Source organism: Ambystoma mexicanum, chromosome 12 (assembly GCF_040938575.1).
Source record: "Ambystoma mexicanum isolate Mex_15411 chromosome 12, UKY_AmexF1_1, whole genome shotgun sequence".
NCBI classification, from domain to species: Eukaryota; Metazoa; Chordata; class Amphibia; order Caudata; family Ambystomatidae; genus Ambystoma; species Ambystoma mexicanum.
Genome location: NC_090936.1, coordinates 591076221 through 591100191, shown reverse-complemented (window position 1 = coordinate 591100191; position 23971 = coordinate 591076221). Strand labels below are relative to the sequence as shown.

Below are 23971 nucleotides of genomic sequence, written 5' to 3'. Positions count from 1 at the left end.
ACATTCAACCAAATTGGCTGGATTTGTCATAGAACATAGCCAAAGCGCAAGAGCAGGCGACGGAACATCCACAGAACAGCTGGGGAGTTCACTGTGGAAGGTCGGAGAAGAAAACAATCAAGTTTCAACTTTGAAGATTCCCCCCCCCCGCCAAATCCAAGATGGCGGGCGCATGCTGCGTGTCTCACCAGGGAAGACCGTCGCAGTGAAGGAAATGACGGCAGCCGCTGGGAGGAAGAGACACGCGGCGGCAAGATTATCGTAGCCGCCAAGTCGCATGCATGCTCCAGGAACACACCGGGAACAGCAAACAGGTGACAGACCCCGGAGACCGAGAGGCACCCAGGCCACATCTTGAGGGCAGCCAGCCTTGTAAGTTGCAGAGCCACTGGTTGTGGAGCTGCACACAGGCCATCGAACCCCAAACTTGGAAGGGCCAGTGCTGGGAGGCGGCCCGGCAGTGATTTCTGTGCTCCGGTGCGGGGAGTAAGCACGCTCCAGAGCGGATTCAGCTGGGGCGGGGCCGGAGGCAAAGTGGAGGTGCACGGCAGGGGACCTGGAAACCCGTATCCCCCCACCCCCCTGTCGGGGCCATCAACAGCCCGGACAAATCCTCAACTGGCTAGCGACACCGGCACCATCCCCGGAGGTGAGAGCGGAACACCGCCCGGCCACAAGCGCAAGAGCATCGCAGCACCCGGGAGTACTACCCATGAGAGGTGGCCAACCCTGCTGCCTGCTGGAAGCCGGCAGAAGACCAAGACGAATGATACGTCTCCCTGCCCGCACTACGATAGATAAGACGCCAGCAGCCACAGCATGAGGGAGGATACCGGCCCCGCTTCCGTGGATCAATGCAGCGTCGGAGGTGTGTGGCGAAGAGGAGCCAGAGAGACCACTAAAAGCCGCCCAGACCCACCTGAAGCGAGCGGTACACAACGGACAGATGCCGGGAGATTGCGTGGGCTCTGGGCCCACACCAGATGCACACAATACCTGGAAGACCTCAGGTACACCCGGCAACCAGGTGGGTCACACCTTACCACAACATTGTACTACGCTCATGCCACCCGAACATGGACTTGGACCTGCGACTGAGTGACGGCGCCGTGGGAATCCCCTGGGCGAGCATCGGAGGGGAGCCCAGATGTCAGTAGGCGTGCTGTGACAAGGGAGTGAAGAGACGACAGAGCAGCACCCCCCAGGAATCGCTGAATGCAGGCGAGGAGGCCCAGGACAAGACTGCACGGGGCTTAAGGCCCCCGATACATCAAAAAGGAGAGCGAGGCCCCTCACCTCAAACAGTTGGACCCACCATCCGCACAAGGAGACAACGTTAGCGGAGGGCCGTGAGAGGAGCGGCCACCAGTATCCCAGGAAGAGGCGCAGCCACAGACTGACTGCTCCTGGATGCCCATAATCCTCAGAGAGCATGCAGCAGCAGGAGCAGATGAGATCCCAGGTGAGAGGGGGAGCTAACACGAAGCGGTGCAGCAAGCAGAAAGTGGCCTCAAGTGCAGAATCTAACGCCCTGAGAGAGCCTAACCCATCAACCAGCGCTTCAGCACAGCAGAGTGAAGAGAGGAAAGAAACCAACTAAAGCCCGTCAGAGACACAGGGAAATTCACATGAGACTCTCTTGAGAACGTTTTAATGCAGTTAGAAGACCACCAAATGTGAAGACACCCACGGCGAATCGCCAACCTCGAGTGCCACACAAACTCCTTGGCAACCCGAGGAACCCAAAAAAGCCCGGCACTTCGCACCGGGAGGGGAAACAAGGACCCTAGCATAAGCACCCAGGCCACCACCTACATAGGAAGACGACAGGGAGGGCTACTAGTGGAGTGGCCTCCAACGCCCCGAGAAGGGGCACGGACATTGACAGGCCGCCCCCTGGCCAAACGCACTCCCCAGGCAACTCGCAGCACCAGCAGTAGACTATAACCAAGGTGAGAGTGGGGGCAGAAAGCAAATCCCCGTGACAAGCGGCCCCTAGCCCGGGGGTCGCAGTAACCAACTATAGACCATCTAACAACGTGGGAGAGCACAACCCATTTTCAGGCCCATCGGCGCAGAAGGGTAGGGGGAAGGAGGGACCCGACCAGAGCTTCGCAAGAGCAGGGACATAGCGGAACCTACACAAAGCTCCTCTCAGGTATATTTTCACTGCAGGCGGAGGGCTGCCAAACATGTGAACTGTGTCCGTGGCGAATAGCCAACCTTGAGTGCCACACAAACTCCTTGTGGCAACCCGTGGAACCCACCAGGCGCTGGGGAGGGCGCAGAGCCTTGCATGACACCACCGAGGGAGGTTGGGGGGTTGAAATGCCCGATAAATCAAAAGGGGGAAGAAGCAAAAAGACCAGCACGGAATCCTTTGCTAAAAAACAGGAGAACAGCTAACCCACCTCATCAGACACAACATGGGGGCGACTGGCTCCGGAGAGCAGGAAGGAGGCCGCAGCGACAGGCCTATAGTGGAGGGCATAGCAGCCCTGAAGGTGTCCATGGAAAGCAAACTGGATGCAGTTATGGTGGACATGAGCCTCCTTCAGCGGGATGCAAAGAATATGACGGACCGAGTGGGTACGGCGGAACAACAAGTAGAGACCAATACCACCGACATTGCCACCACCCGGTCCCAAGTGACAGATGTACTACAGCGGGTGAAGATCCTTCAGCACAGAGCGGAGGATGCAGAAGGGAGGGCTCGAAGAAATAATGTCCGGATTGTCGGACTGCCGGAGGGGGAGGAAGGCAAGGACCCACGAATTATATCGAAAATCTGCTGCTGCAGGAGATCGGGTGAGGCTTTGCGCTGGAGAGAGCCCACAGGGCCTTAACTAGGAAACCTCAACCAGGACCCCCCCACCCCATCCCACCAATGATCGCCACGATCATGAATTATAAAGACCAGGAGCAAATACTGGCAATACAGGGGGTGATAACCTGATAACCAGGAGCTCCTCCAGAATAACAATTTACCCATGCTATACAGCGCTGGTCCAGAGACAATGGCCCCGCTTTGGCCCAACGAAGGATCGCCTCAGAGAAGCGAACATACGTTACATGCTACTGTATCCCACCAAACTTGAATGGCCAATAGGAGAGCCCTGATGGCAACGTCTAACCATCCAAGGGTGCTATCCGAAAATTAGTTCACAGGATTAGGTGCGTGGCCATACAGCCAGAACGAATATCCGAAAATGATCTATAGAGAACCATGTGTGCCACGATTTGGGAACAGTGAGAGACTTCCTGCAAGTAGTTCCATTTGTATGTTTGTCACAGTGCTGGTTTGTTGTGTTGTTGTTTATGTTCAATGTTACAAATACAATAAAGAATTATTTTTAAAAAGATTAGAGGTGGGATGAGTTGGAGGCAGAGAGTAGTGCGAAGTGCAGAAAGGGAGAGGAGAGTGTGAGCATGGTAGACAAAAGATTGTCTGCAAGTCACAACCCTTACCCCTGTAGAACACTACCCACTGGATACAGTAGGAACAGTTTTAGAAGTCCCTGAGGGAGTTTAGTTACAGAAGGCATCCTGCCTTTAGGTCATCACAACTAGTAGAAAAGATTTCCTTTTTGCTGCTTTCCTTCCTTCCATCGAATTCTATGGGACACCCTTTCTTTTTACTTTGTTTTGAACCTTGCCCTGACATTTTGGAAATAAAGCCTTCTGCTTTACTTTCCTTGCCCTTTTGCTCATTGTTGTTGGCTCATGTCCCTACATCGCCATGTGTTTTTTCAAAATAATTATTTTCAAATAAATTATTTTGAAAAAACACATCGTAATTTCTATTTCTTATTGCCCCCACAAGACTCCTGTTCCCTGAATTATAAACCCTACCCAACCCCCTTCAGACCACTTATAACCACTTACACTACCACACATATAGATGATTTTTTTCCTATGTACATTTTTCAAAATAAATTACATCGAAAAAACTACTGGGGATGAAACAATGTGATACTCTTATGGGGAAATGGCTTAGTTCATAAGACTATCAGTACTGAAAAACTGTGGGCCTCATAGTTTTGGTGGTAAATCACCCCCGATACCACCAAACCGTACTACAATTACCGGCACTCGGTCCGGCGGTATTACCGCCAGCTTACGAGTGCCGACTATGGTTGTACATGTCAACTTACAAATCCAAATGCTGAAACGGGTGGACGAAAGCAAAACAGGGCTGCTGATTCTTTTGGATCTCTCAGCCGCTTTCGATATGTTAGACCACTCCCCTCTTGCTTAAAACACTGGCAACTACCGGGAACTGCACTGACCATATCATTGAATTGATGCAGTCTTTTCTAAGCAAAATAAGATCGAAAATATGCTGGGGTAATACCTGCTCTAAATCAGACCCAATCAAATATGGAGTGCCCCAAGGAGCATGCATCTCTCCGGCATTCTTTAACATATATATATAAAACCTTTATGTGAACAACTCGAAATAAAGGGCTTACATTTCACTAACTATGCCGTTGATTTCCAATTAATAATGGACCTTTGTGGAGATTATACTACAGTCTCAGCAAATCTCAATTCTATCTACGCATCCATTAGGGAATGGATGGTTAACATGTGCCTCAACTGCTCAAAAACCAAGCTAATGATTTTTGGCACAAAACAAGCAAGGGCCCCAACTTAATCAGGCCTACTCCAGTTTCAAGTGGACGACTGTCTTATTTCAGTAGTCAAAAGAGTTAAGACACTTAGCAGTGTGTTGGATGCCACGCTCAACTCTAATGAACGTGCTAATCTTGTTAAAAATTCTCATTACAACTTAAAGTTCTGCGCCAAATCAACCGACTAGTCTCACGTAAGAACTGCAACATTTTAGTTAGAGCCATTATAATGCCCCGCCTGGACTATTGCAATGCTCTGTTCAGTAGAGCCAGTAAGGAAAATGTGCATGAACTCCAGATTATCCAGAGCGATGCCATCAGGGTAATATGAACTATCTCCAGAAAAGACCATGTCACCAACTTTCGGATAGACCTTCACTGGTTGCTTGTGGAAGAGAGGATTGCATTTAAAATTCTTCCATTGACACACAAATTGTCTATATGGTAACCGCCCCCGAATAATTAAAACAATCACTGAGGCAACATAAACCCAGCAGAATGTTGCACTCTAGCACAGCACACCTGCTTGCCATCCCCCGTGTGAAAAGAGGAAATGGCAGATTATTCCATGTAATGCTCAACACAGTGTTCAGAAAAAAGCTGAAAACACTATGGTTTGAATAAACCCCTCCCTGACCTTTGATTCCCCGTTTATCCCAGAAATGTCCTTGTGTAAACGTGCGCCCTGATGACTGCAGGCTATGGTGCGTAAGAAATGTATAAATAAAATAAATAAGGATGGCTTGAACCCTAAAATGGCCCCTGCCACAAGGGTTTTGCTTGTCCGTTGGCCATATTGTTCTTTAGCCTTTTTCCTGGCTTCCTAGGTCAGAAAATACCATGTATGGAATGCCCTTTCCTGAGGAAAGCTGCTGATTCTGCAGGCAAATGGTAGTTTGTGTGTGAGCCGGATGTGGGACTGTCTGGTCCCAGTACACATTTGGGTGCCCGATTGTCTGTTGCTGGGCAGACGATGTTGCCAGTGGCTATGCACAATTGGATAGCCACTGCCTGTTTGAATGATGCAAATCCTTACCATTGGTGCACTTGGGTTTGCTTTACCTATTTGGGATTGAAATTGCTGTATCCTGAGATATACAACTCCTTTGCTCCTAAATAATCTAGAAGAGAATAATTTACTATTCCAACAGCAGTATTAAACATTTTGGGAAAGGGTTTTGTTTTGGAGACCAAGGGGTAAGAGGACAATAAAGTCCCTGTGCGAGGGAAAAACTGGCTCTATGAACACACACCAAAACTCTCTACTCAACGCTCTATGGTGGTTAGGTCCATCTTAAAGCCTCCATTCTCTATGAATGCTGTCACAATTGTGTATCGCCCACTCTTTCTCTACCAATACGATCTACCTACCACCACACATTTCACCCACTAAGAATGGCTGTTCTCTTTATCTTTCTTCTCAAAAGACTATTGCACTCTCCTTTTCATGGCAGTTCGGTTTACTGTCTCCATTTCTCTTCTAGTTCACTTTTGTTGCATTCCCATTTCACACTTCCCTGTTTTTCTTTCCCTCTCTGTATCATTCCCTCACCGACTGCTGCGATCACACTTTCTCACCAGTCTCCTCCTCCAGGTAGTTCCTGAAGATCACCTTTCCAGCTTGGCTGGGGGCCAGCGTCACCTCTGCCAGCATTGGAGGGAAATGAACCACAGCATCCACCAACACCCTAGTGAGAGAGGGGATGTGGAGGCCATCAATAATAAAGAGAGTTTAGAGTGCAAGCACACTGGTTTAATCTACAGGCAGTGAAGATTGTTAGATTAACTTCAGAAAACCTAGAGTTGGTGAGACAGGGGGGGGGGGAGCTCACACTTGTTCAGAGCACCCTGCTTAGAATTAGAATATCCCCAGCTTCACCTTGTCACACACTGTTATGTTACAAACATTTATCAAGCACATCATTCATTCAATGGGTTTCTTGGCGCTAGCTGGCACACAATCCCAAATAAGTTGTTTAAAATATGGAGGTGGCCATAGCCATGGAGTTTTTCCCAATATCACCTTAACTTAGTTTCCATGTTAAAAAGAGTTGTTCAAAATTAGGTATGCTGTGCAAAATACTGCCAATAAAAACACTGGAACCCAGTACTGAAAGGAACCACAATCCGCAAAGGCAAACCATGACTACCCCCAGTGGCTTCAAACATTAAGATGGAAGCGCAGACGTGCGCATGCCTGCAGGGGCCCAGTGCTCCCACCATCCTGCTCCCACCACAGTCTGAGGGCCATTGGCAGCTGGTGAATTTTTTAAGTGTAGGGGCATAAATATTTCCCACAAAAATGCCATAGCAAAACGAGCGCAGTGAGGGAGCCCGAACCAATCAAGGGGCGTCTGGGGTGTTTCCCCCCCGTGAATTTCTTTAATGGGTTAAAATGTTGTATTTTAGAGCATACTTTAAAGAAAAATGGGTAAAAAGCCTAACAGTTTGCAATGGGCACTGAGGGGGCCCAAGGGGGAAAGCATGGTATTTTTGACTGGACATCTATGATAGATATCAAGTAAAAAAAAAAAAAGATAACATCCCTGGGCTCCACAGCGCCCCAGAAGGAGAGCTGATTTTGGCAGGTGGGTAGGAAGATTGTGCAACAAAGGCATTTTTAAAATGCCTTTGTTGTACAACCCTGCTTCCCCCACTCGCCAAAATTAGGGACAGACAAACACACACACCCATCACCATACACTCACTCATAACAAGCATAAATGCATCCATACACATTTAAATATAAAATAAATGAACATAAACGTACCTTCTAAGACTTAAAGACATACATATAAAACAAAGTGAAGACACACACACAGAAGTATAAAAGTATTTGTTTCTAGCACTAACTCTGTTCAGGCCTGCAGTGTGATGCTTATATAGTTTTATTAAGTACAAAACTGTAAGCTATCAGGTGTGCTGACAATATTAAGAGAGTAAGCATCTGAAAGAATAAAGGACATATTTCCAGTTCTTTATAACTTTGGTCCAAATAATTGCTATTTATTATATACATTTCCAATAGATCTATACAGACTTATACACATTATTGGTGGGATTTTCAAGATTACCCTTAACTCTTGCCTCGACACGCTATGCCTCAGTGTTAAATTTGATCAAATATATGATTAAGAACAAAGAATTGCCACAGTACTCAAAGATTTGAGAAATACTTACATTTGTTGACATTTCATATGTTAAGCAAGCCCAAACAGATTAAAACAATACATTATGTATTTATAAATTGTTGCTGTTAGATTATTTCAGTGAATTGATTAACCAAAGACCATTACAGAGGTGCATGATACGGGACTGTGAAATGTTTTGTAGGCCACCTTTACTTCTGGCACCTATACTTAAACTAATAAAGTTAATTCAATACATAAAACACAGATCACTGATATGTGCTGTTTTACTGGGATACACCAAAGCTATTTATTTGAGGTAGAATTACTTTGTCTCTACATACACAGAAGGAGCAGTCTTGAATAAAAGATTTTGCCACCAATGAAATGTTGCACCAACATTATACAAAATAGAAGGTCTAATGAGAGGGTTAAATCAAAATGGAGCACTACATTGAACTTTAACAAAGATGAATCTATCAGTCCATTTTACAGGTACTCAATTACCAATGTTAAGGGCGTAAATGAAGATGACCCATCAGAAGGGAATTTTGGGATATTTTAATTGGGGTTCCATTTTACTGCAGAAGAGACAGCAGCTACAAAACAAGGGCTAAACACTCAAAAGGAGCAATGTTTAAGACATCATGAGTTGGGCCTTAGCCCTTAAATGCAGCAGTAACGCTATTACCACACAACCATTTAAGGGCTGGGCTGGAGATGAATGCGCCGGCATAGAGGGCATTTTAGGTGCTATTAGCGCTACCAACCCCATTGGGTCGAATGGGAAATTACAGCCTTACTACTATTCGTGATCCGGCACAAATTGCGCCGGATCGAGTAACAATAACGCTATTTGGTTTGGCGGTATCCCGGCGCAATTACCGCTGGGATGTCGCCAACCTTGTGATGAGGCCCATTGTACCTACTTTCGGGTTCAATGATTCAAAGACCCATATCTTCTTGAATGTGAAGCGGTCAATCTTGGAAGAATTAATTACTTCTGTCGTAAAGGACAAGAAGGGTTTCTTTATTGTGGGTCTTATGGTGGTATTTCCATCAATACAGATTTTAAAATCTTGAAGCGCCGGCAATGCAAACGCTTCTCTGAGAGCCTCCGTGGGGAGCCCGGGGCAGTCCACCTACAGCATCGCGGGGGTAGCATATACAAGACCTAAGTTATGGCATCGAAAGCAGAACGATAAGGGAAGCTCCAGTCTGAATTGCAGCGAAATTGGGTGTCGGCAAAAGCTAAACAGGGCCTCCCGAAACACCAACCCCGTCAAAGAAAAGACGCAAAGATGTCGCTGATCGCCAAAAGCTGAAAACAAACAAACTCAAACTATGCACCACTAACTAAAAGAAAGCTATTCTCCAAGCTAAAAAAGACGTCTATAACGACATAATCTCCAATGCATGTTCCAATGCCAAGGAATTATTTGCAATCCTGCGAGAACTTGAATCTCCCACACCACCACCCGATAACGTACCCAAAGAAAAGCAATGGTGTACCAATATCCAAAATATCCTCGCCAATAAAGTGAAAACATTACAATCTAAAATTACTATAAAAAAAGCCTCGCTCCCTCTAAGAGAAACTCCCAGTACGTCCACAACCATGCCCAAACCTAGTCTAACACCTTTCAAATTCGCTAAAGTTTCCACTCATGAAACTGAAAAAATCATTGCCTCGCTAAAACCATCCAATTGCAAAGGCGATTACTGCCCGGCCCAGATAATTAAGAATGCTGCCAGAGACCTAGCCCCCTTCGTCACCAAACTCATCAACACCTCCTTCTCATCTAGCACAGTCCCAAGCAGCTTAAAAGAGTCCTGGGTCCTCCCACTGCTAAAAAAAAAACAAACGTTAGACCCCTCCATCCCCACCAACTATAGGCCCATCACTACTGTCCCCTTCCTCCTGAAGATAATTGACAGAGTGGCCTATCTCCAAATCCAAAAATACCTGGAGACTAACCAACTCCTTGGCACTCGTCAATCGGGCTTCAGACCTCAGCACGGCACTGAGACCGCACTTATAGATCTTAAAGCCCAAATCAACAAGTTCAACGATAAAGGAAACACAGCTATGCTACTCCTCCTTGATCTGTCGGCGGCTTTTGACCTAGTAGACCATGCAGTACTTTGAAACACCTAGCGTCAGCCGGCCACTTCTCAAGTGAAGCCATAGCCTGGGTCCAATCCTTTCTCGACAATAGAAATATGCGAGTCTTCTCCACCATAGACTCTGCAGACCCTATCCAGACAACATGTGGAGTCCCACAGGGCTCCTGTGTCTCGCCAACAATGTACAATATCTTTACTAAACCTCTATTCGATAAATTGGACAGACTGGGTGTCACCTACACAAATTATGCAGACACCCAGATCCTTATCCCCCTTTCGGGCAATTTCATCACGGATACAGCTTTAGTAAACAAAATTTACACCCTCATTCAGGCATGGATGACAGCCCATGGCCGCTGCCTGAATGACGAAAAAACAGAGATCCTTATTCTAGGCTCTCTAACAACTTAAAAAAGCTTAATTCCAACTACAATTCCTTCAATATCGACGGCAATATAATCCCCGTCGCCAAAGAGGTGAAGACCCTTGGTTTCTACTTAGACTCCACCTCATCCCTAAGGAAACAAGTGAATTCCCTGGCCTCATTCACTGCCTATACTGGTAAACTTATTAAAGCATGTAGACCCTTCCTCTCACCAGCTAGCTGCATTATCCTAGCCAATGCACTGATCCTCTCAAAATTGGATCACTGCAACGCACTCTATGCAGGCGCTAACAAATACATTATCAATAAACTTCAAACCCTGCAAAACAACGCACTCAGAATCACGACTGGCTAAAGATTAGCGATAGGATCACCTTCAAACTTGTCATGCTAACATTCAAATGCCTGAACAATGCAGCCCCCCCATACCTCAGGGACAGAATAATACAAAAAAAACCTCTGCACGACCAACCAGAACAGCCAACTCTTTCTGCCTCCAAACCCTGAGATTCCGACTAAAAAAACAGGAGGCAATAGCTTCCCAGTACAAGCAGCTCAATATTGGAACGCCCTTCCAGTTGAACTAAGAAGGGACCAGCCCTACAACTGCCTCAGGCACCATACCCGCAACTGGCTCCGACGTAATGACCTTTGAAATCTGAGACTATATGCACTGTGATCTGATGCCATAAGTTCCCCTCCACTCTCACTTGCATAATGTACATAATGTATTTAATATATTTACTGTTTATAATATGTTACCTTCTATCCTTACATGTAAAGAATGTATATAATGTAATTACTGTATATAACACATGTCAACCTGTTATCTGTAACCTGTAACCAACCACCAAGCATTCTTGTTATTCTGTGCGCCCAGCTATCTAAGGGTTTTCTGGCGCCCTATAAATAAACAAACAAACAAACAAACAAAAGCGGTCCCAGGACACATCCAAAATAATGGGGGCCCACGGTGGAAGGGCATGGGCTCCCCGGGTGTAAGAGTGACTGCATCCCTCAGAAATTACAGCCGTATAACAAAACCAGAACCGCTGCGCCAGCATAAAGCAAAGTGAGGGCCGTGGAAGCGGAGGAGGAGTCACGCCAACCCCTTTCCAGGAGAAGGACCAAAGCGAACAAGCCCGGTAGGAAAAGAGGGACAAGCGGCTCCCTTACAGGTACACGGCCTACAGCCACGGTACAGCAGGAAGCATAAGTTCAGAATCCCAAATGATAGCACTCCTCCTCTCCATAGCAGCGACTTGCACAGAAGCCTGAAGGGGAGAGGTGGACATACCATCTCGGCAAGTGAGAGCTACCCTAAATCCCCCCCCCCGCCATTGTAGAGAGGTGGCAGAAGCAGCAGCACATCCGGCCCACTGCCGGTCACCATGAGGGGAGAACCCCACCCCCGACCACACCAAGGCACAAACCGGATCCTGAAGCATGGGAGGATCCGCAAAGAGCCTCCTCCTTTACCCCTCTTAAACCAAGAGGCCAACGGAACCCCAGGGACCCATCCCTCGTCCCCAGCAAGCAAATTCAAGGGCCCACATACCCCAGACCCTGGGACGCAGCGTAAGGTCAAAAATAAGGATGGCCAGGTACCAGAAACCCCACAAGTCTGCAGATATTGCAACCCTCCTGCAACTTCAGGACAAGGGGAAAAAACCAGATGGGGTCCCACCCAAAAGCAATCACCTGAAAGACACCTAAGCCAATGGGCCACAAAGGAGAATATCCAATCACTGTTCGTGGACATTAAATCTGAATTCAGAAACTGCATGTCCGAAATCGCCTCCAGGGTGTATAGGTTGGACAACAGAATGGAGGAACTGGAGTACAGAGTCAGTGAAGCGGAGGACCACTCCATGGAGCACACAACCCAACTAACAGAGTTGCACAGGAAAGTCCAGATCTTGGAGGGGAAAAATAAAGCTATTACACTCAAGCAGGAAGACATTGACAATAGAGCAAGAAGGAACAACGTAAGAATCACAGGGGTTCCTGCGTCAATACCAAACCAGACTCTATAAGACTAATTATAAGTTACTCACTGTAGTGACTAAAGTACTCCTAGTCCATAGTCTCCTTTCCTCCATCGCTAGGGACGGGAGACGAAACATTTTTCCCCAAGAAAAAAATCTTCCCCTTTAAATTTAGACGCACGCTGCCCTGGGAGCATGCCCTCCCCTGACTCCACCCACCGGCGCCACTCCTCAGTCCCCACTGACGTGTCGACAATATTATCATTGCCTAATGACGCTTGTTTTATTAGGGGGGAGGATGGTGGGACGAATGGAGGAAAGGGGACTATGGACTAGGAGTACGTTAGTCACTATGGTGAGTAACTTATAATTACTCCTAGATCCCGTCCCCTTTCCTCCATACTGTGTGGGTGATTACAACTGAATGTAGGCCCAGGGCGGAGAGGTGACCCCTCCTTAAGAAAACAAGTTCTTAGTACTGCCTGCCCAAATGCTGCAGCTGACATGGAGCTGGCATCCAAACAATAGTGCTTGCCGAAGGCTGAAGGAGTGGCCCACGTGGCCCCCCTGCTGATGACCTGCCACGGAACGTGCCTATGGAACACGATTGCCTTGGGCATGCATGTTTGCCGGAAGCAGTTTGTGCTGTCCCTCATAGGCCTCCTTGATGGCCGAAACCATCCACCTTGCTATAGAGGCCTTAGATGCCCGATATCCTGGCCTTGACCCACCAAAGGTGACAGAGAGGATCCAATTTGTGGAAGCTCTTGGTCCTGTTCAAGTAGAATTTAAGGGCGCGCCTGACATATAGACAGTGCAAGACCCTCTGAGCATCATCCTTAGGATCCGCAAAGAAAGTAGGTAACACTATCTCCTTATTTAGATGGAACAAAGACTACTTTAGGCAAGAACGCGGGGTGCATTCTAAGGACCACCTTGTCTGTATGAAAGGTAGTGTAGGGTTCTGAAGCGACTAGTGTTTGGATTTCACTTATCCTGCATGCAGACGTAAGACCCACCAAGAGGGCTGTCTTAATGGTGACCAGCCTGATGTCCGCGGACACCATTAGCTCAAAAAGTTTGTGCGCCAAGGTGCCCAACACTACATTAAGGTCCCACATCGGGTGTGGCTTCTTGATAGGAGGGTAGATCCTGGTGAGGCCCACCAGATGTCTTTTAACCACAAGGTTGGAGGATGAGAAAAAACTTCCTCCTCCGAGTTCCAGTAGGCTCCCATGGCCACCAGATAGGTGTTGCATGTGTCTATTTGCACCCTTGTGTGTGCGAGATGTGCAGAGAAGGATAGCACATCGTCCAACGTGCAAGTAAGAGGATCAACTTCCTTTGATTCGGCCCAGTGGCAAAACCTAGTCCATTTGCTCTTTTACTGGCTCCTAGTAGCATGGCTCCTAGCGCCCTGTATGAAGTCTAGGTTAGCCTGCGACAGATGCAGATGCTTTAGTGTGACCTGCTCAGGAACCACGCTGCAAGGAATAACTGCAGAGCTGAGTGGATGACCCTGCCTCCCTGCTGTGACAGAAGATGAGCTGGGCCCAATGCGAGGTGTATCGGAGGCTGGTCGAGAGGCTGAGTAGTTCTGAGAACCATCGTCTCGTAGGCCATCACAGAGCTATTAGAATGATGCTGAGATGACGTGACTCCCTTATCTTGCACTTGCGGAGCAGGAGGAAATGCATATGCGTTCATGCAGTTCCACAGTAACTGTAAGGCGTCGCCCAGGGAGCCTAGGCCTTGTCCCTGCCACGACGTGAACAGTGGGAACTTCCTGTTGTGCCAGGTGGCGAAAAGATCCACCTGGAGCTGCCCCCATCTGCTGAAGATCTCCTGAAGGTCCTGATCGTTCAATTGCCACTCGTAATTGTCAGCACCCAATCTACTGAGTCTGTCCGCCTCTAGGTTGGACTCCCCCGGGAGGTGGATTGCGCTCAAGTGAATGTTCTTCTACAGAGCGCACTCCCAAATGCTGACTGCCAGGCTGCATAGGGGAGGAGACCTGGTGCCAACCTGCTTGTTGATGTAACACATTCTGGTGGAATTGTCTGTTTGAATAAGGAACGTCTTGCCACTGAAAAGCGGTAGGAATGCCTTGAGAGCGAGCCAGATCGCCTTCAGCTCTAGCCAATTGATATGGGCTTCCTGTTCCTGAAGGGACAAGACTCCATTGACGCTGTGTTTGTCCAGGGTTGCCCCCCAGCCTTCCAAGGAGGAAGCCGTGGTGACTGTAAGCTGTGTTGCCGACTGCCGGAAGGGCCTGCCTATCCTTAAGTTGCAGTCCGTGCTCCACCAGACGGGGTCCTGGTGGAGAACGGGAGGTATGCTGACAAGCTCCACTTGGGAACCCTGCTCCTGACTCCATGAGGCTGCGAAGTGCAGCTGTGATCTCCTCATTTTGAGCTTTGTGTAAGGCACTGCTAGTAAACATGCTGCCATGAGGTGCTGGTACCACCATGCTGAGGTCACTGCTCTGCTGAGAAAATGAGCAGTGGCCCTCTTGAGGGCTGTGATCTTGTCCTCCGATGGAAAAACTCTCAAAGCTCGTGTCCCAGATGAGGTCCAGGAAAGCCAGACTATGTGTCGGCTGCAGCAGTGACTTCTTGAGATTGATGGAAAATCCCAATTCGTTGGGAGGCTGGGACTTCCATTGCCTGGCTCTCTACGAGCGATCGAATTTCCGCCAACAGAGTTGCTGTCCCAATGTGAGGGAGCGGAAGGGCGCAGAGGGAGGAACTGGTAGGCGGTAACCCGCTGACGCTAGGGATTGAATCCAGAAGTCTGCGAACCTTGTGTGCCAACAATGTGCGTGAAGGGCAAGCCTGCTCCTACTGGAAACACGTGCACCTGGAGGGGAATGTCATGCCTTTTTTCCCTCTGGGGCTGAGGAGGGGGACTGAAATAATCCCTTATTCCCTGCATTGTGCTGTTTGTGGCAGTGCGGACTAGGAGAACGTTCCAGCTGCCTGGACCTTTGTTCCTGGATGCCGCAGAACCCGCCCAAAGCCTGCCCCTTATCGGAACGCTGATGCGTCTGGCTGTATGTTTTGGGCATGGACTTCATGAGGATAGAGAAGGATTTCCTGCGTTCCTGGACGTCCGGGTTGAACTTGGTCGCCTGTAGCCAGGCCGTCCTTCTCATGTCCGTGGCAATGCAGATGGCACGGCCTGAGGTGTCTATATGTGCAATGGTGGACTCCATGATGTCCTGAGCCACCATTTTAGCTTCTGCTAGCCCTGCCTTGAAACGTGCCTGACTGTGCACCGGAAGTTCTGGAAGGAAGCCGGCTATTTCCCGCCAAAGCCTTTGATTAAAGATTGAGAGCATGGCGTCTGCATTAGACTGACGAAGGTGTAGTGAGGCGTTGGAATACACCTTTTTTCCATACGCCACCTTGACTAGAAGCGCTGAAGACGAGGTAGCCAAGGACGACTGAGGCTTGGAATAGAGAGGCCGCGGCAATCACTGAATAATGTGGCTGAGGGTGTGCTGACAGAGTGGATCCCCCTGCAGTTCCCTGTACTTGGCATCGAGGCGTCGATTGATAGGCTGTGCTGAATGGGGTTTAAGCCATCCTTTTTTGGCCAAGGCAACTACGTCCTTTCGCATCAGGATCTCCGTTCTAGCCGCGGGGCGTAGAGTGAGGACCTCAGCCAGGACCTCCACCTCAGGTTGTTCAACCTCAGGTTGTGGAAGCCCCAAGTATTCGGCCAACCCTCAAAGTCGTTCATGGAAGGCCTTGGCTGAAGATGGCGTGTTGGGGTCCTTCTCATTGTCGGTGTCAACCAGGGTGCCCGGCTGGTCTGGAGCCGGAGGGGGAGTGCTCAGCGCCTACGGCGGAGGTGTGCAGACTGGAGCCGAAGGCTGGTGTGGAGGCTGGTGTGGAACCACCTGAACTGTAGGAGGCAGGGAAGCTGGAATCGAAGGACCCGGCGTGGGCAGCTGGGGCTGCACAAGGGGCCAAAGGCGCTGGAGCCATATGAGGAATGACTATAGGCGCTGACGGAGGGACTGGAGGTAGCATGTCCCTGATCACGTCCCGAAGGATGGCGCCCATCTGAGCGGACCTCATAAGCATGAGGAATTAATCAATAAACCTGTCCTCACAGGCTGGTGACGTGGTATTGACGGAGTAGCGAGAGGCTGCTGGGGCCTGTGCGTACTCTGCCTTGCTGGTTGCGGGGTAAATCTGCCCTGCGACTCTGAAGGATGAAGCTGTAGGCCACATACCTGGCGAAGACCGGTTCCACCTGGACACTCCATCTCCTACCTGCTCCCCAAACGGGGGTGATGTCGGACGAGCGGCCATTTTGTCAGGCTGCATGCCACGTGCCTGGTTCGTGGTGCTTACCTCGCTGGGCCCAGCCTCCTCCTGAATCTTGACAGTGGAGCTTGAGACCTACCCTGCACCTCAGGACGAGGCCTGGTAGAAGTAGTGCCCTCGGCTGTGTTGCCGGGAGTGCTGCGTATAGGCGCCCCCTCAGACATTTGTCTGGTAGTGGGAGCTAGCCCCTCAGGTGGACACCCGGTAAAAGAACCTTGCGGTCCCTCTGCAATGTCTCCGGAAGGGTCTAGCGACCCCTCGGCCTGATGGCCGGTGCTGAATGAGCCTCGGTACCTTTGCTGGTGAAAGAACCTGAACGGTCCCTCCCACTCTGACGTTTCCTGGGAAAGGAGTCACCCTTGCGGGGTGCAATGGAAAAAAGTGGCCCTACCTTGGGCCTTGACTTGTGTTTGGCGAATTTCTTCAAATCCTCTGGAGGCTACTTCTCGAAGAGCTCCCGCTACTGAGCTATCCTGTTCTTCCGAGCGTGCGGTGTAAGCGCGTCACACGCAGTACAACCCTCCCAGCTGTGTTCGGGGACAAGGCAGCAGAGGCAAAGAGCGTGGGGGAGGATGTAGGTAAGAGCCCTTCACCGGCTGGACACCTGCTGAAGCCCGCTGACGGCAACATGCACTGGGGAGGAGCGTGGCGCCAGAGGACCGAGTACCTGATTAAGACCAGAAAACAGAAGACAAAAGATAGTATCCAGGATAGAGCGTGTGGCTGAAGCCAAACCTTTGCTGCGAAAAAGGAGGACTGGGGAGTGGCGCCGGTGGCCGGAATCAGGGAGTGAATGCTCCCAGCGCAGCGCACATCTAAATTTAAATTGGAAGAAGATTTTTTCTGGTTAAAAGGTTTCCGTCTCCCGTCCCTAGCAAGGGACGCCCATACAGTATGGAGGAAAGGGGACAGGACGTAGGAGTATAACAGAAACCTGCTCCAGTCCCTCCTCCCAGTCTGTGATAAATCCCTGCTGCTGCAGGACTGTACGCACAGACTACGCAGTCGGAGAGGGGCCCCCACAGAATACCCACCGGATGTAATCACCCGAAATTCACTTCTTTTCCACTAAGTAAAGCTTATGGCCGCGACCCATGTACAAGGCGAGCTGACCTTTCAAGGGGCACCGATCCAGATATGACTAGCCTGGCAGTAGCAACGGTACAAAGACATAAAGCGCGAGACCTCTAACCACCTTCCGTCAAGACCAGAAAATCAGATACCGCTGGCTCTTTCCCGCAACTCTCCAATTCACCTATGAGGATGTGACGCGTACCACTGCTACTCTGGAAGAAGCAAAGGCATCCTGACAGGGGAACCATTGACCACAGAAGAGGACCATCACCCCAGGAGGGAAAGACAGACCCCAAACATAAAAGCAACAACTGGGCAAAGGTGGCAAGGGGCCAGAAAAGTCCAGGTTAAGAACCCCGCAACAACCAGGACCATCTCCGCCAGCCCACCCCAAGGTCTCCCAGCCTAGGGGCATCAACATACTTAAATATGACTCCCTATTACTAAGCGACAGAGGAACCCAGGCTCCTCACGATATACCTGACATAAAAGAGAGCAACCACTCGCTGGCCAAAAGGCCTCTAGACCCAATCTCGTTGGTATTTTTGTTGAACGGTTTAGTTGCAAGGTTCGGTTTGAAAAGTTGAAAACCCAGTTGCGGCAGCTCTAAGGAAAGACATTCGAACCAGATGGCAACAGCTGATCACCTGGACTCTCCCCCTTACACAGCCAGACAGAGAAAGACAAGACGGTTCCCCACCATATCAGAAGTTCCCAAGCCTTCCCGAAACAATACCTATGGTCCAGTGGTGCTAAGAAAGGAGGCACAGCAAACCTCATAACGAAGAGCATTCCTTTCACGGAAATGGAAGTCCTGCACGGCCCCAAGGGACGATACGTTGACATAAAAGGCAAGCTGTATGGCCTCTTATGCACTCAAGTATCAGTGTACGGCCCCAACATTTAACAAGAAGAATGCTTAACAGAGTTGGTAGCCAATCTTCTACCCTTCCTGGAGGGACAAGTCATCATAGGAGGGGACTTTAACGGGGTCCCGGACCCCCTTATTGACAGGTCCCACCAACCTACAGCAAGAGACTTCAAAATTGCGCTGGCCCCACTGCACTTATGCAGGACCCTGGGAGTGGTGGACTCATGGAGGGTGCTCCACCCGGGGACAAAGGACTTCTTTTTTTCGCATGTGAACCATACCTTTTCTCGTAACGACCTGCTGTTGGTTGGGCCCCAGATTATGCAGTACACAGAAGAGGTGGACATTGGAACCAAAGCAATCTCAGACCACTCCCCAGTTATCCTCACAACCCGGATTCACAACAGACCCCCAACCCCCTAAACCCAGATGCAATCTCTATCACCCAATGTTAGGTGACGTGGCACCCAGGGACTATCTAGCTAAAGCCATCCAAAACTATTTCAAGGAAAACCCTTCTGAGCTTACATCGCTAGCCACCAGATTGGAAGCTATGAAAGCCGTTATTAGGGGGGGAATTAATAGCCCAGGCAGTGGCGTAAAAAAAACACTGATTGAACATCAGAAAGCACCTGGAGAGTGCAGTGGCCGCCGCAGTACTGGAACATAAAAAAGGATGGTCCCCCAAGGCCTCCCGAACCTTACGCATAACCAGGAGCAAGCTAGAAGCTTATGCGGAGGAAACAGCACAATCCCTCAAAAACTAAACCAGGATATTACGCCAAAGGCAATACAGCGAACAAAATCCTGGTGCAGCGCAATTGGCAAATATGCTTACCTGGTACTTTCCTGTAAACCCTCTGAAATGGGTATCGATTGAACAATCTAGGCTCCCCGCACCTCTCAGCACCCTGCCACACACTACTCAAGCAGCATGCAGGAGCTGGACTAGACTCCTCTCCTCTACTAAACCCTCCCTGAAAACCTGACACTGGGCAATAAAAAAGAAAGGATGCATGCAGGGATTAGGCCCCCTCTCGCCAGTTTTTCACAACCCGGACTTCTCCCGAGGTCTACCCCCGGCAAACTTTAGGAACTGGATAAGGGGAAGGCTCCAGAAGGTTTCACAACTCTACGAAAATGGTGCAACCCTCACCTTCGAAAAATGTAAAGATAGATTCTCCCTGCTAGAGTAGGACAGGTTTCATTACACGCAAATTTGCCACTAGATCTCGCACTCAGTCACCAAACGAGAGGCCACACGTGAGCATAACACCCTGGAACTGACATTGCAGTTGGGCCCGCAGGGAGGAGACATTTTGAGATGGTACAAGCTCCTTCAAGAAGATAGGTTAGCCGTCCGCCCCAAATCCATGACCCTCTGGGAAGCCGATATACGACACCCCATAGAAGACACATGGTTAGACATCTGGACCAGGAATAAAACCGCCTCCAAATGTATCACCAACAAAGAATGTGCCCTAAAACTACTATACCGATGGTACTTCTCCCCCACACCCCCAATACACCTTTGAGAATTCACTGGACCCCGCCTGCTGGAGTAAATGTGGTGTCCCTGCCTCCTACTTTCACATGTGGTGTGGCTGTCCGGTGACACAGGCCTTCTGGGTAGCAGTAACTAAAGCAATTGAGACCATCACACAAACAACCCTACCATTAGATCCAGTAGTCATTCTGCTAGGGACCCCTGTCCCAGAGACCTATCCCAGAACTGGTGCAACAGCAAAGCTAATCACCCAACTCCCCCTAGCAGCCATAATCACACTCGTCCGCAGATGGAAATCACAGGAAGGCCCCCTGCTACAACTTTGGTGGGTGAAGATCTGGGACATCCTGGTAGCAGAAAAGGTCACAGCAATTAAAGAAGGGACACTCCACTGCTTTACTAACATATGGACACCAGTCCTGGACTATGAACAGGATTACCCAGCCCAAACATCAACCATGGACAACAAGACTCTTCTTGAAAACTTCCGCAGGCCGACTAGCCCAACCCCCACCCCCACTTGAGGAGAGCCACGCGCCCAAGTACGAAATGTCAAAATGTGCTATTATGTTCCACCAAATTTACAATGTTGTATGCCGCAACCGTTTAAATGTTTCTAAAAAAAAGATGGAAGGCCCAGCCAATGGTGTTAGATTAGTCATTAATACAGAGCAGCAGTGGGTCAAAGCATGTAATCAGACATCACCTCTATATAGCATGTTGCTTGTCAGAACAGATCTAGTACAAGTTACTCACTGTGATGTTCCTTATATCCCTTCTTACAGGCCCTTTACATGTCCTGATTTTAAGACAGCATATAAGGACTTTCTTTTCAAAGTACAAATAGAAGTAAAGTCGACAGTGGCATGCCTACATTGTGAAATGCTCTGTCTTTCGTCCCCCTCCTCCCTCCGGACCCCCCCGCTGTACTATCCTAAACAGAGATGCGGACTTCCCTGCCCCCCTACCACAAAACACAGAGGGAGCTAGCGTGCAGGTTGGTTGTGGCATTTTTTTTTTTTTTAAGTGCTCACACAGCCCGCGGGCATTGAGGCGCTGTTACAGGAATTGTTATTTATTTTTTTGTTTGCGCAACTGTTTTTTTTGTTGTTGTCTTAGTTGCGTATTTATAACACACTTAAATACCCACAGGTTTCTAAGCGTGGACCCGGGGATCGAACCTGTGTTGCTTCGTGTCGTCTTGCTTCCAAGGCGCGCACGTTGCCGCTGAGTTATCCTCCTGTGGTCTACCAAAAACCTGGTCATACATCAAATCCTTCTTTCCTTGGACTCATGGGATGTTTTTTAAGTATGCGATTCGATTAGCAGGAAATCAAATAGGAGGAAGGTAGCCTATATTTATGCCCATTTTAACCAAATATATTTTTTCAGGAGGACTTATAATTGTAAAATAGCGCTCTTTGCTGCCCTACCAAGGACACAAGTGTGGATCCAGTCAGAAGGTGCATTCCTGTGGTAGCAAACAATGTAAGCATTAGACGTTTGTTTGCCATGGAAACATTCCCAATAAATCACAAACAGCTTGTTTGAGGACTGAATGTGTTTAATTTCATATGCTCCAAGGATATCAGAGCCGCGCAAATGTCCTGGTTGACCAGGGTTCTCTCTGCCTATGAAGACAAAAAGATATCCTAGTTAATGTGGAAATCCAAGGCAAAGGGAGGAACGGTCTTCAGAACAATCTTGTCCTAACAACTGTATAGACTTATAACACAGTATAAAGCATGCAACTTGCTAAGCCCCAGTGATGAAATAGCATCAACTAGAAAAACAGTATTGTGAGTCACTAGAAGCCACTGGTTAAAAGGTATTTCAGGCAAAACAGAAAGAACCAAGCTTCCAAACAGGATAAGCAAATGAAATAACACTTTACAACAGTATATTCTGGGATGTCTTCAACACTCTGAGGCACCCCCAACTTCCTATTATCAGCTGACCACTCGCAGTACACTGCTAGATTCTCAGCCACACTCAAACTGTTGCCACTTCCTCTTTAACACACAACACACTACTAAAATCTGAGCTATCCCGATTCTAAGGTAAATGGTTCATTTCACTTTATGCCATTGCATTTTGGTACAGTAGGTGCCCATCAGTTTTCACCAATTCACAGACTGTCTTTGGTTATGACATGTGAATCCGAAGATATTTTTTTATATATAATACATTGTCTATACTCTATAGTATGTCTCCCTCATTGTTCAATGGGAATAAATGCACAATTTGTGGCTCTGTGTTTCATGGAGTGCGAGAGTCAAGGCTTAAAGAATTCACATAAGTGAGAAGGTGGTAGGAAAGGTTAACATGATCTATAGGAAACCCTAGAATAACTTACATAAAATGAATGCTGATCCTGTCAGGCTGCACACCACAACTACTGTTAAACTGGGACTTTAGTTCCGCTGGTAATATGCCATGGGAAAATGTTGTAAATGAAAAAGTCTTACAGGAGCCCCTGCACTTACCTTCACAGGACAGGTTAGAACCAGCTGGGTTCATTATACTGTGAAGATCATCTCCAAGCCTCGACCTCAACGTGCTGGCAGGGAGTGTGGGGGGGTTGCCTTAATTTTCCCTGAGTGGGTGCCTGCCTCCATCTTACCTACGCAGACCTATTCCTCTTTTGAAAGCCTGGTCTGCAAGTTGGTCACCTCTCCCACCTCCACTCTGACCATTGCTATCATCTACCATCCTCCAGGCGCCGTCTCCCTATTCCTCTCTGAATGGGTTGACTTGTGCTCTTCTTTACTTGCTTCCACTTCTAACTTTCTCCTCCTGGGTGGCTTCAACATTCAATTCACTGATCTCTGCTTCTTGCTTTCGCTCTCCATTCTCCCTTCTGGGCCAACCCACAGAGGTGGACACACTCTGGATGCCCTCATACACTCGGACCTCTCTCTCTTTCCCCTCTCTCCCCCCATTAGACACCCCTCTATCCTGGTCCGACCACTCTCTCCTCTCACCTAGGTCCCCTATTGGCCCCTTGACCGCCCCCCGCCCCCAAAAAGTCATACTAACCTCGTTCACTGATAACCGCCCGATGAAGCGAGTGACTGTGGATGCCTTTGCCTCCACCTACCTACCCCCTCACCCTCCCACTTCTGACTCTACCATCAGCAACCTACACCTGTCCATCACCAACACCCTTGACATTATTGCCCCAGTCATGAGGATTCGTCTGAATCCTGCCTCAAAGCTTAACACTTGGTATGACTCTGAACTTGCAACCCTGAAATGAAATTGCAGGGCTGCAGAACGGAAGTGGTTAACCTCAGGCTCATCCTCTGACAAACTGGCCTGCTCCACAGCCAATACAGATTTGCCATCCGTGCAAAGAAAAGAGCCCACATTCAGGTACGGGTCTCCGGCGCATCCAATAACTCGGTTGAACTTTTCAAAATCTGCAGGGAACTATCCAACCCCTCTGCAGTCTCCTCCTCTCCTTCTCCTTCGCATGCCCTCTGCAATGAATTGACGTCAAACTGCCACCAAAACACAGGACATTCTGACCTCTCTTTCTACACTCCCCCACAACCCTGCTCCACACACCTCCCCACACCCTTCCTTCTCACCTGTCACTCCTGAGGAAGTTACCAGAGTTGTCCGCTCCATGAAGGTCTCTTCTAAACAGGTCTCCCTTTGCTCATCCAGGACCATCAAGGATAACATTGGCTCTCTTGCCCCTGCTCTCGCTGAGTTTTGCAATCACTCTTTTACCACAGGATCTTTACCCACTTCCCTAAAGAGCCCACTTCTGAAAAAACCTTCCTTTGACACCACTTGCACTTCCAGCTATTGCCCTATTTCCATCACTGCCTTTCTTGGGAAGCTTCACGAGAAGCTGGCCTTGCCCCAACTTAACTCTCGCACTGATCTTGTTGGTATCCTCCATGACCATC

The 23971-nt window shown here is 48.8% G+C and overlaps 1 protein-coding gene across 6 annotated transcripts in view; it reads right to left on the bottom strand.

The window, feature by feature from the left end:
• RAD9A (RAD9 checkpoint clamp component A) overlaps positions 1-23971 on the bottom strand; it is a 902871-nt gene that overhangs the window by 100687 nt on the left and 778213 nt on the right. For all 6 annotated transcript variants that reach the window (XM_069628954.1, XM_069628955.1, XM_069628953.1 and 3 more), the window contains one exon: positions 6213-6322. In XM_069628954.1, coding sequence (XP_069485055.1) covers positions 6213-6322 — 110 coding nt within the window. The remainder of the gene's footprint in view (positions 1-6212; positions 6323-23971) is intronic.